This window comes from Prenolepis imparis, unplaced genomic scaffold (genome assembly GCF_030444845.1).
Source record: "Prenolepis imparis isolate NDT839.2.m4 unplaced genomic scaffold, iyPreImpa1.0 SCAF_5, whole genome shotgun sequence".
NCBI lineage: Eukaryota > Metazoa > Arthropoda > Insecta > Hymenoptera > Formicidae > Prenolepis > Prenolepis imparis.
The window spans coordinates 20419080-20432683 of NW_028141163.1; the positions used below are offsets into that span (position 1 = coordinate 20419080).

At 33.4% G+C, this 13604-nt stretch overlaps 1 protein-coding gene across 1 annotated transcript in view; it reads right to left on the reverse strand.

The window, feature by feature from the left end:
- Positions 1-2795: 2795 nt before the first annotated feature.
- The window catches only part of LOC145936539 (uncharacterized), a 15327-nt gene continuing 4518 nt past the window's right edge, over positions 2796-13604 (reverse strand). Inside the window, exons 5-6 of the mRNA XM_083038781.1 lie at positions 7973-8032; positions 2796-3271 (exon numbers count right to left, since the gene is read on the reverse strand). Coding sequence (XP_082894907.1) covers positions 2796-3271; positions 7973-8032 — 536 coding nt within the window. The remainder of the gene's footprint in view (positions 3272-7972; positions 8033-13604) is intronic.

The following is a 13604-nucleotide window of genomic DNA, read 5'->3' on the forward strand; positions in this document are numbered from 1 at the left end:
GAAACATACAGAGTGGGACAATTAATTTTTTGATCTGAATTATCTTTATAATATACATGCAACTATTGAATAATGTTTTCAATGAAAATTTCAGATAAGAGATATAATGTATGTGACACATATATCTTTGAAATTAAGCGAAGTATGAAAAAAGGTTTAAACAAAAGTTGTAAGATTTTGAGTTGGAAAAGTTGACATTACTGACTTTTTCCTAAAGAGCAATTTTAAAAGTTATTTAAAGATAAACTTTTTTTTAAAATAGAACTACTTCAGTTTTTTTATTTAAATTGATTCCTCTGTATAAAAAGTTATAAGGATAGCATAATCAAAAAATGAATAGTTTAGATATTTTATATTTTTATTAGATATCTTATATAAATTATAAAATATATAAATCTCGTAAAAATTTAATTTTTCAAATTATTGTTTATAACTTTTAATACAGAATATTGTGAGGAATCGATTTATATTTAAAAAATATTTATACAGAGTGATTCATTTTAATTTTCACATGCAAATATCTTTGAAATTAAGCGCAAAAAAAGATTTAAACAAAAGTTGTAAGATTTTGAGGGGGGAAAAGTTGACGTTACTGACATTTTCCTTTTTTTTAAAAAAATATGCTGACATTGAATAGTGTACAAGATATTTTATGTATTCATATTTGACATAATTTTACATAAACTATGAAATATTTCACAAAATATTTATTTTTCATCGATTTTACTTCAATACATTTATACACAAAATAACGAGATGAATCAATTCATGCAAAGAATACACATAGTTGTTTTTAAGAAAAAGTATGTAACTGCTAATTGAAAAGTCCTTTCTTTTTCTTTAAAAAACTTTTTTTAAAAAATTTCTTTTTTCAATATTTTATATATAAAATTATTAAGGTAAGATCATCAGAAAATATTTTATGAGATATTTCATAGTTTATGTAAGATTATGTATATATTATGTATATATTATGTATGTATGTATATATTATGTATATATTATGTATATATTTTATATATTACTATTATATGACTAATTAGTAGCTTTTACGTGTCGCAAATGAAGGTTTACCTCGGTGTTTACAAACCTTACAGAAGGTGTTCCATATGTCCTCCTTTTATTACAATGCACGCTTAGCATCTTCTTCTTACAGAGTTACGTGTTTATCAAATTATCTGACGTAGACTTCAAATTTTCAAGAATTCGCAACTTTCTAAAAAGAAGATGCATTGTAATAGATAAAGAACATATAGAACATCTCCTGTAAACAGATTTGTTAGACATCACAAAACTGAAAGTAATATATAATAATAATATATAATATAGTAATATAGTGTAAGTAATAATAAGTAATATATAGTAATATAGTGTAAGTAGTAGTAAGTATATATATAAGACAGCACTAATAATATCTTATCATTCATTCATTCATTTTATCAGATTTGAAAAGTAGGAAGTTAAATATATATTTCCTTATACATATACATAATTTTTTACGAACCTATTATTTCGATGATTACCAAGGTAAACTTTCAACGCTTGCCAAGGACGAACTCGCGAAAAAGCAACATAAAGTTGCCCATGATTAAAAACATCTTTACGAAGATCTAGTCCAATTCTATCAAACGTTTGTCCTTGTGATTTGTTAATTGTCATAGCAAAAGCTAATTTTATCGGAAATTGTCTTCTAGAAAAAGTAAAAGGATATATATTTTCACAATATAATGTTATACGATTCAAAAAAACAATATCTCCTGCTTTGTCACCTGTTAAAATCTTACATTTCAATAAATGATCTGCAAGCTCTGTAACCATTAATCTAGTACCATTACAAAGACCTTCATTGATACTAAGATTTCTAATCAGCATAATGAAACAATTTGGTCTTAAACGTAATTCATGAGGAGGAAGAGATGATGGAGATAAACTATTCAAATATTCCGGTAACAAAGCTTCACCAATGTCACCATTGTCATCATTTACAGCACTGTCTATACTTGTATAAATTCGTTCACCAGTTATATCAAATAATTCAACAACTTTTTGATTGATTTCGTTTACATCAACATTTCTTGCAGAAAGTATCGCACATTTAGCTACTTTAACAAACTCTTTTTTTCGAATTAATTCACCATATATATCTTCCACAATATCAGTATCAATAGGTGCTACACAACATTCAGGAATTTGTATGTTATCATTGAAATCATTTAATATGCCATCTCCCATATCTAATAAAAATTTTGCAAATTCAACTTCTTCTGGGAGAACTCGCATATTTTGTGTTAAAGAAAAAAATTTACGAAATGTCTCCAAGTAGAACTAAATTTAATAGAAAGATTCACAATTTCACTTCGAGTAGCATGTACTTTAATAGGCAAAAATTGTCTAAAATCACCACCTAATAAAACAATTTTTCCGCCAAATGGAAAATCATTATTCATAATATCACGCAATGTTCTATCCATAATCTCTAAAGCATATCGTGCCATTAGTGCTTCATCCCAAATATAAATATCAGTTTCTTTCAAATATTGAGCTTCTTTAGTTTGTATTTTAATGGTAGATGATGAATCAGCAAATAATGGCACCGGTAATCTAAATGTTTTATGAACTGTTTTTCCAGTAGGTAATAATGTCGCTGCAATACCCGTAAAAGCCATTGTGCACACGCGTTTATTTCTAATTCTAGCTAAATGATAAATAGTTGTGTATATAAATGTTTTACCTGATCCACCCGGACCATCAATATAAAAACAATTATTATGATTATTATTATTGTCCAATCTATTTCATAAAAGATCGATTATCTCTTTTTGCTTCTCATTTAATTGTTGGTATTGCTTGGTGCCTATTTCCATAGTTTCTTCAAGTGTCATGTAATCCTCCTCTCCGCTATTTTCTATTAACTGTTCCATTTGTGGGAAATTAGCAAAACTTTTACCTTCAGCACGAAGCATACTATTAATTTGCGCATAAGCTTTATTTTGTCCTTGTAACATACCAAAATGTCGAACATAATCCTCAGACATTGCTACTTTAAAATTTTCCCATAACTCTTCAGGATGTAATGGTTGACAATGTAATAATATACGTACAAATAATCTACGAAGTTGTCGAGGCATCATCCATCCAACAGCTTCATTCATAGCTCGTTTCCATTCATCATCATCTTCAATTAAACCTAACGCCAAACAAGCCGCTGAAAATGATTGACAAAATTCTCCATTCACAGTTCTCAAATCATTAAAACTTGTAGCGTCCTTTACTGTGAGTAATAATAATCGTAAATGATATAATTCTGTTTGTGCTGGACTAACGGAATATATTCGTCCTATACAATTATAATGATTTTTACGTTCAACCCAATGCGATACATTTCTACCATTAATTTTCTCTTTTTTAAATGTATAATAGCGTGGAATTTCTATATATAAATACTGCCTTGCTTCTTCATCCCGAAAATTTAATGAGAAATAATCTATTAACATAGTCACTTGATTTAAAGCAGAAGTCATTATGTCGTCAATATTTTCATTTTCAATTATAATATTTTGTTCATTAGGAAGATGAACTGGCAAACGCATTATAGCATGACTTTTATCTCGTAACTTCTTATCAAGAATACGCCAACTGGCTTCTACAGGTCCAACATAACGAGCTTCAATATAATTATGTATCTCATCATGATCAATAATTACATTTTCTGTTATTGGTTCAATGGTTATAGCAGCAACATCGTGTCCTTTATAAATATATTTATACAAATATTTAACCGATTTGATACTTGAAACTACCTCAACGTTAATATGAGAATTAAATATTATTGATAAATTAATAAATAAACGGGCTAATAAGAGCCGAGCGCGGATAGAAGCGCGACAAAAAAAGAAACGAACTTAGAGTTACAAAGTTAATTTATTCAAACGTTTCGGTCCCTGATTCGGGCCATCCTCAGTAAGATAAAAGAAAGAAAGAATGATTCATAAGAATCGTGCGGCAAAAAACGGCGAAGAGCCCCGCAGCCAATGTATAATCGCAACAGCGTCACCTCTCATCGTTACCAAACGGAAAGAGAACGTTTGTGAATGCATATTATTGCAAACCGATGCTAGAAAACACAGAGGTTTAACAAGTGCGATTATATGTCACGTTCCCGTAGGCCTCTGTGTTTTCTAGCATCGGTTTGCAATAATATGCATTCACAAACGTTCTCTTTCCGTTTGGTAACGATGAGAGGTGACGCTGTTGCGATTATACATTGGCTGCGGGGCTCTTCGCCGTTTTTTGCCACACGATTCTTATGAATCATTCTTTCTTTCTTTTATCTTACTGAGGATGGCCCGAATCAGGGACCGAAACGTTTGAATAAATTAACTTTGTAACTCTAAGTTCGTTTCTTTTTTTGTCGCGCTTCTATCCGCGCTCGGCTCTTATTAGCCCGTTTATTTATTAATTTTGAATAGTCAGAGCCTTGACATTATATGTTTATTATTATTGATAAAATAGGACAATATGGAACAACATAACGGTTATCAACTATATATCCACCAGGGCGTTCAAAATTTCTACCATTATTTCGTCGACGATAATAAGGATAAGCATCTTCATCCATTTTAGTTTCTTCTAGAAAAGATTTCGGATAGTGTTTCGAACAACGTCCATCTACCAAACACCAATCACCACAAGGTCCATGAATCATATGTTTCATAACTACATCATGTAAAATACGATTTTCACATGGATCAGGAATTTCAGCAGAAATGTATTTATCAACAATTTGTGGAGTAATTATTTTAAAATTGTATTTTAAAGTAATTAATAGATGAATATGTGGCAAACTGCGTTTTTGAAATTCAATAACATACACAAACGCTGCTACTTCATCAAAAAATTTTTGCTTAACGATAAAATCAATTAAATAATCTTTTTTAATATTAAAAACACGAGCACAAATATCAGGTCTATCAGAAGCTTGTTGACTAGGCAATAGGTTTTCCTCGATTTCACGTCATTTTGGATTGCAAGTTATTGTAATAAAAAGATCTGGCTTACCAAATTTACTAACAATTGCCATTGCATCTTGATAATTTTGCAACATATTACGCGGCGACCCAATAAATGTGGAAGGAAGTATAACCATTTTTCCAATACGTCCATTTAAGTTATTCGCCGTAGTTTGTAAATAATCTCTTAAACCTTGATAGGTTTCGGTACGTAATTCTTTTTGATGATTTTTACAGTAATCAATTCTATCTTTTTCTATTTTTACATAACTATCTACAAGCCATTGCTGAAATAAGCGACGTCCTAATAAAAAAACATTAAATTCATCACGGATAGCCATACGATATTTAATATATTGTCCTCTAGTTATTCGTCTATGACTATTTAATTTTGTTAAATCACGATGCCATCCTGAAGTACCATATGGATAAAACAATGGATATATCTATGGCTCAACATTTGGATCCATAATACTAACTTTTTGTAAAACTTTAGTATTTCTATTACGTATTGTAACATATGATTCTGGAATTTCTCCATCACCAGTTGTACAAAAAACAGCAGCAATTTCATTAGTTTTTTTGAGCATTATATCGACGTCGATCCATACCTGGTTTTAAAGTAAATAATAATTGTAATTCCGGTAATAATTCACCAGATTCCATTTCTAAACGTCGTTGATTTTCTAATTCTTCACCCATCATTTGATTGAGCAAATACATTAAATTCTCGCATTATATATTCAAGGTTTTGTACAATTTCGATATCTAAACACGAATTTCGACTAAGACGATGATTGATCGCTTCATTTGAATCCACAATAAAAAGTTGGCCGTAAGTGGGAATTTCATTTTGCGCAGCGTATAATGCTGTATTAATTTGATAATAAATCTGTCCTTGTATTTTAAAACAATATGGACCAGGACGCCTTCCTTGTAAATTAACCAAATTTGCGTTAAACGAAGCAAACGAAAATGAACTATTGTAACTACGAATATAATTAAAGAAATTATTTGATTTTACATGACTTCCATCAAATAAAGAACGCAACAATTCAGGTGATTCAGGCAATGATTGTAGGTAAACTGCACCATGATTACAACAATCATGAAATTAATTTCTTTTATTAGAAATTCTTTCCGCTGCAAAGTGTTTAGCATGACTCTCTCTCTCTCTCTCTCTCTCTCTCTCTCTCTCTCTCTCTCTCTCTCTCTCTCTCTCTCTCTCTCACTTACTCACTTTTATTTTTATCTTGTAGAGGTGTTTGATGACTTTAACTTCTGATAAATAATTGTTGCACGACTGTTAACATTGAGACGTTCCCATCTGACACACCGAATAATAAAGAAATTTTTGTTCTTTCAGAAATTGTATCGGCATTTATAACGAATACACTCACGCACTTGATCGAAAATAAAGAATTTATATCGATTGTAACAGTTAATCACAATCTCGGATCGAAAATAAAGAATTTATATCGATTGTAACAGTTAATCACAATGTTATGTCCTGTGGACTCCACGATTCTTTTCTTTCAAAGAACGCAAGGCGATGATTGAAAAATCACAGGCGTGGGAATAGGACTATGATCTGGCAGGCGAAGCAGCTGACCGGAGACGGTTAATCGTAAAAATAAAAAAAATAAAAAAGGGAGAGATACATACCAGATGTAACTCGCGGTGTCCGAAATTCTCGCTTTGACTAGTTGACAACTCGCGCTTGAAAAGCAATAAAAATCTTTCTTTTAAAGGAAAATTTTACTTAAAAAGTAATAAAAACATTTTAGAAGGAAATCTCCACTTGAAAATCAATAAAAACTTTTTAGAAGGAAATCTCCACTTGAAAATCAATAAAAATTTAGAAGAAAACTTCCACTTGAAAACGAATAAAATTTTACCAGACTAACAACGATAACCGAATCCAAACAAATGCCGCTTGACAGATCACCGAGATAATCTCGAGAGGATAATAAAAATATAAACCTCAACAAATTCTCCATTGGTCAAAACCTAGGGCCCTAAACAAAAGCCCTGACCAATCCCGGTAAACTTTTAAAGTCAAGAGACGCCTCCGGGACTGAAAGGGCGTTATTGAAAAATTCCCTATTCGTCAGGAAATATTAACAAACTAACGGGAAGGAGGAGCAAGAAGGTATATATACCCGCGACATCTCTCAGAGAATCTCAATCTTTTTCTCAAACCTACGCACGCGGATCATTCGCGAAAAGTTATACCACCATCCTTCGAGTCCGTAAATTGTTCGAATCTCGAACTCGTGAGCATTCGCAGTGACACTTGTGAGACATCGTGTGCCCAGTGCTCACCGATTACCACAATTTTCGCGAGTGAACAACCGTGAGTGGAACACCATCCTCACGGAGGAGTCCTTAGCCAGATTCACACCTAGGATAATCGGAATAGTTAACACCTACCAGTGCACTCCATAAGTAGTAAGTTTATCAAGCGTGCTACATCTCCACCCTTATACTTAAAAATAATTCTGGGACTTCAATTAAATTATAATTGTTTTCCTTTTTGATTTATTAATTTATTATCCTTGTTTAATTCTAACTCTGAAAAACTGTCCTTTCTCCCTCCATCCTTACCCCCCCCCTCTCTCTCTCTTGAAATCACTTCGGATTTCCCGCAACAGCGGAGCAATCCGTGATTTCTTCCATCTTCTCTCTCTCTTGAAATCACTCTGGATTTCCCGCGATAGCGGAGCAATCCGTGATTTCTATCATCCCCTTATCTTTTGAAATCACTCCGGATTTCCCGCGATAGCGGAGCAATCCGTGATTTCTTCCATCTTCTCTCTTTCTCGAAATCACTCTGGATTTCCCGCAATAGCGGAGCAATCCGTGATTTCTATCATCCCCTTATCTTTTGAAATCACTCCGGATTTCCCGCGATAGCGGAGCAATCCGTGATTTCTTCCATCTTCTCTCTCTCTCGAAATCACTCTGGATTTCCCGCGATAGCGGAGCAATCCGTGATTTATTCTCTCTCTCTCTCTCTCTCTCTCTCTCTCTCTTGAACGAACAAATAAGTAATAAAATAACTAACTAAATTATTAAATAATTAAAATATCAAAATTATATAAAAATAAATATATATATATCCCTTTTTTTTTCTCTTACAAGAACTCCCAGAGTTATTTTTCAGTAAGAACTCTTCTTGTCCGGTTATTTTATTGTTCGCTCTCGTAGTGGAAAATCCAAGGAGACGACCCTCGCGAACCGCTGCTAAATTGGCGCGAAACCGGCGTAATAGGCGGTTAAGGAAAGCGTTGGCACGGAGTCTGGCTGCGGGCGAAACCTTCGGCTCCTTAAATAAAATTAACACACCGATTCACACAGAGACAACTAATACATATCACCCTACGGTCTCTCCTATTTCCTCACCCGAACGTACAGAAACCCCACTGATACCGTCTCCCGCTACCTCTGCTTCTGCAGAACTTTTCGATTCCCCGCGAACTCCTTCTCCTCTTTCTCCCGAACCCGCTATACCTCAGCGGGCCCCTTCCCCTCACTCCTCTGTTTCCTCTGAGGACGCCGATTCTCCGCGGAGCCCTTCTCCCTTTCTTCCCCCTGCTTCTCCCGAACGCCCTGATCCACCTAGATCTCCGTCTCCGGCTCCCTCAACAATCATCCTCGGGGATTCTCCTCCTCCCTCCCCTACTTCCTTCGAAGCTCAGGAAGAAACCAAAGAACTCACGAAAGAAGAGTTCCGAGACTGGTTAATTGACCAATTACCAGAATTAGCAGATGTCCCCGAGGACTCTTTCGTAATCGGACCGGGCCCAGTAGAACATGAGGCCCTGCATCTTGTTTTAATCGACGCACCTATAGATGGGATAATCCCTTGGTATTTTCCTGGGCTTAATCGTCCACTGGGTGTCCCCGTTCAGCTCCTATTAAGGTCCTATCCCCGCTCCACTATCGAATTCCTCTCGTAAAACCCGTGGAACATATATATATATACACATGCATACGTAGATATCCATGTTAGACAAAAAATAATTGTATCAGCCAATCGAGACCTTAGAATAGTCAACACAAAACACTTTCCCTCGTTGTCTCGATTGACGCCCTCCGTACTAATGTATCACCCGCGACCCATACCCATACACTCACACTTTCATTAGCAACTAAGTCCGTCGATTATATTATTATGTATATAATCTCTTTCGTCACTACATTAGGAATAAACTTATAAATTTCAACACAAATGATTTTCATTTATTAAGAACCCCGTTCCCACTCATTCCCGTAAACCGAGATCGCACAAGGTCCCATCCTGCGCAAAAGAGATTAAATTCTCTTGCCGAAAAGGGACCACCGAGCGAACGGCCCTTTAAATAGAGTAAGAGCGATCCTTGCGGTCGTTGACCTATTTGGGTCCAGACGTTCGTTCGGGTCGAACAGACGGATAGTCTGCCGTCGTTCGAAATATAAATTTAGTTACGTCCTTCCTTTCGACTCTTCCTTCCTTGAGTCTGGACGTAACAACAATCTCGGTTGATTATTAAAATCACTCACAAAAAACGCGTTAAATGCAAAGCGCACGTGACTCGATGCGGATGACAATAGTCTGCGACTATGATAACAGACTGCGGTTACGCGACGCGACGCGATGACGCGACGCGATGCGACGATAACAATCACGGCGTTGCCAAACGTGAACGCGTACATACATTACATGTGATAAAAATATGTATAATTCTTAAGTTATTAAACGCATGAGAGCTTGCGTTAGAATGGATGGTGGTCATTTTGAGCACCTATTATAAATTTTTTTGAAACTAAAAATCCGCTCTTTTTAGAGCGAGCAAAGTCAATCCACTCTTTTCAGAGCGACCAAAAAACAATCCGCACGGTAAAAGGTTGTGCGCGACGGAACGAGGAGAGTGAACGGAGAAAATCCGGAGCAAAATAATTTTAGGAACGGCGAAACGTATAACAATAATTTACTATTATATTTCACACACAAAATTTGGTTGTAGAGTACAGGAAACTTTGCAAACAGTAAGCGAACAGAAAGAGCCAAAACCGCGAGCTACGGCCGAGAGAAAAAAAGGGAAAAAGACTAGCGATCCTTCCTTTCTTCCTTTTATCGATTGACACTCCTTTTGGTTCGAAGGCTAAGCGCGAAGAAGGCACCGCGGTCTCTCGAGGGGGTTTATATAGCATTGTTGTTCTCGAACATTCTGGTTTGTTCTCGCTTGTTATTTTGGGAAGGAGTCAGGACGTGCGGAATTGATTTAGATACATGTGTATTGTCAACACAGCTGTTTTGTTTTTCTTTTCGTCTCCTCTCGAGTGACCGCGGCGGTTATCTGTTTTTCCCGCTTTGCGAACAGATATCGCACGTATTGGCGGGAGCTTTGATTGGTAGTGGCGCGGGGCGATCGTGGAGCCCACGCGGCCGCGCGTGAATTTGAACTGGGTACTTATTCTAATTAATTTAGAATTGCGCCCTTTCCCTTTCCGTAGTCTATCATGATTTTCGAGCGCATTTTCTCGAACAAAGGTAAAACCGCACATATTTAAAGAATATTTAATTATTAAATAACTTAAGAAATATTCCTTAATCGGCTCTCAATATTAACAAATAATAAATAAATAAATGTGTTCTGATGTTATAGAAGTCGGCCAATAGAGCCAAGCGCGAAAATTAATTTTTAATTTTTCGGAACAGTATCTCTTGGTTTAAGATCACTGAGTTCCATTTGATTAATTATCAATTAACCTCGTACTTACAATGGAAAAATAGGCGAGAAAAATATAGGTCCGAAAAGTCGCTGAAGCGGGAATTGAACCCGCGTCTTTCGCTTTTCGGACCTATATTTTTCTCGCCTATTTTTCCATTGTAAGTACGAGATTAATTGATAATTAATCAAATGGAACTCAGTGATCTCAAACCAAGAGATACTGTTCCGAAAAATTAAAAATTAATTTTCGCGCTTGGCTCTATTGGCCGACTTCTATAACATCAGAACACATTTATTTATTTATTATTTAATTATTACTTGAAAATAATAATAATAATAATAATTATTATTATTTTATAATTATTTAATATTTATTATCACAATAATCATTATAATAACTTAATACTTTAATTGTTTAATTAAATTATTTAAAATTTACACATATTTTTTGTTAAGATTTATAATATTTATAATTTATTAATATTAGCTTATTGCCATAAATGTACGATGTAAATACGCGTAATACACATGCACATATATGTATACATAGGAAACGACAAAATAAAGTCAGCTGTGCAGAAAAATCAATATCACACTGACTTGAAAAAATCAATAACAGATGAGAGATCGGTAATTGGTACACGTGATGTGAAATATGTGTATGTGTACGGGCTTGAGCGCGCAAGTTCTACGCGATCTCTACGCAATTGGCAAAGATAAATTTGATAATTTGTAATAATTATTTTTATATTAAGTAAAGGTCTTTAAAATACGGTGACAAATGTAAATTTAAATTTATAAACTGGTCTAATAAGAAGAGATCACGACATTATAATCAATTTCAATGAAACTTATTGTAGCAACAGATCTTCAAGTAGTATTGGGTAAAGAAATAAAATGCAACTTTCAAGCATTTGCGAAAAATCGTAATTTAAAAATCTGGAGCGCCTTATAAGCAAATAATGGACCAGATGAGCACTTAACCGAAGAGCGCGTGACGCATCGGTAGTGTGACGGATCGGAAGTTTCGTAGTGTCAACGTTACAAGTTCAAGTCTCGACGAAGTAAATCTTTTTTTTCAAAATGATTTTTTTTACATATAGAATGTAATTATTACACAAAATAAATGATAATATGGATTAATACAATTTGTTTATTTATTGTATATTACAAAGATGCATTTTCCCGTTTATATTTTCTGCCTAGAAAATCCGTTTATGCAATAGCTGTAGAAATAAATAAATGTAATTACTGATTGTAGTTTTAAACAGCAATAAATTGCGATGCATAACTCAAATAAATGTGAAACATGTTATTGCTTCACTTGTTTCTATGACAATCATTCTGCAGTGTGTACTATTCCATTTATTTTCAAAGATAAATAAAATAAAATAATAATAACGAATGAAATATGTTTAGTAACACAATCAATAATTGCATTTATTTATTTCTACCGTACACCTGCACAAACGGATTTTTTAAGCAGAAAACGCAAACACAAGTGTATCTTATTTGTAATATACAATAAATAGACAAACCGTATTAATCCATGTAATCTATATTTATTTTGTGTAATAATTACATTCTATGTAAAAAAATTATTAAAAAAAAAAAGAAAATTAATTCATCGAGACTTGAACTAGTATAAAAACGACGTTGACACTACGAAGCTGGCACGCTACTGATGTGACACACGCTCTTTGATTGTATACTTTTCTCCATTTGCTCATAAAGCGCTCCAGATTTTTTTATTTCGATTTTTTGTAAACGCTTGAGAGATACATTTTACCTCTTTACTGCTTAACATGAAGGTCGTTTGTAGTAATTTCTCATAGATTATAATATGCAATGTTACCTTTTATTAATCCGCGACTTTCGTCTGCTTAACCGTTTAACTGATATGGAATATTTTTTGTGAGTGTTCCGACTCCTTCCAAAAATTCTTCCGTATTCATCATGCCTTTTCTTCATAGTATGTAACTCACTTTCATTCACAATAATATCGGAACATTCAATATCAGTATTACGCGTCTCCATAATTATTAAAGACAAATCTTACAATCGACAAAGAATAACGTTTATGAATAACTCACGCGAGTTACGAAAAGAATTTCGATAAAAGGTTGTGAGTAAGCCTTTATCCACTTGATCGCTTTTTGTTTTTTATGCGTCTATGTATGCGTACGTGTACGTGTTGCTACCGGGCTCAAGCCGGGTTTACGATGAACTTAACGTAACGGAATGCGACGGAATGCGAAGTAACGTAAAACCTAAAACACATTGTTTTATATGTGACTGATTACGATTGACTTTACGTAACGTGAAGTGAAGTATCAAAACTTAACGCGACGGAAAAGCTTGCCAATGTCAAGCTTTGACGTCGCGTAATTAAATTAATTTAATTTAAAAGCAATATAAAGATGTCGATCAACGATACCGTATTGGTAGAGTGTGTGCGAGCGCATCCTGAAATATATGATAAAGGAAATTCCGGTTTCAAGAATGCCGGAATAAAAGACTCCGCATGGAAGATTGTAGCCGAAACAGTAAATGGTAGGTTATTATATTATATTGTAAAAATTATATTATATAATATTATATAATATTATATAATATTATATAATATTATATAATATTATATTATATATTATATAATATTATATATTATTTTATAATATTATTAATATTATTAATATTATATAATATTATTTTATAATATTATATAATATTATATAATATTATATATTATATAATATTATATAATATTATAAAATAATATTATATAATATTAATAATATTAATAATATTATAAAATAATATATAATATTATATAATATATAATATAATATTATATAATATTATATAATATTATATAATA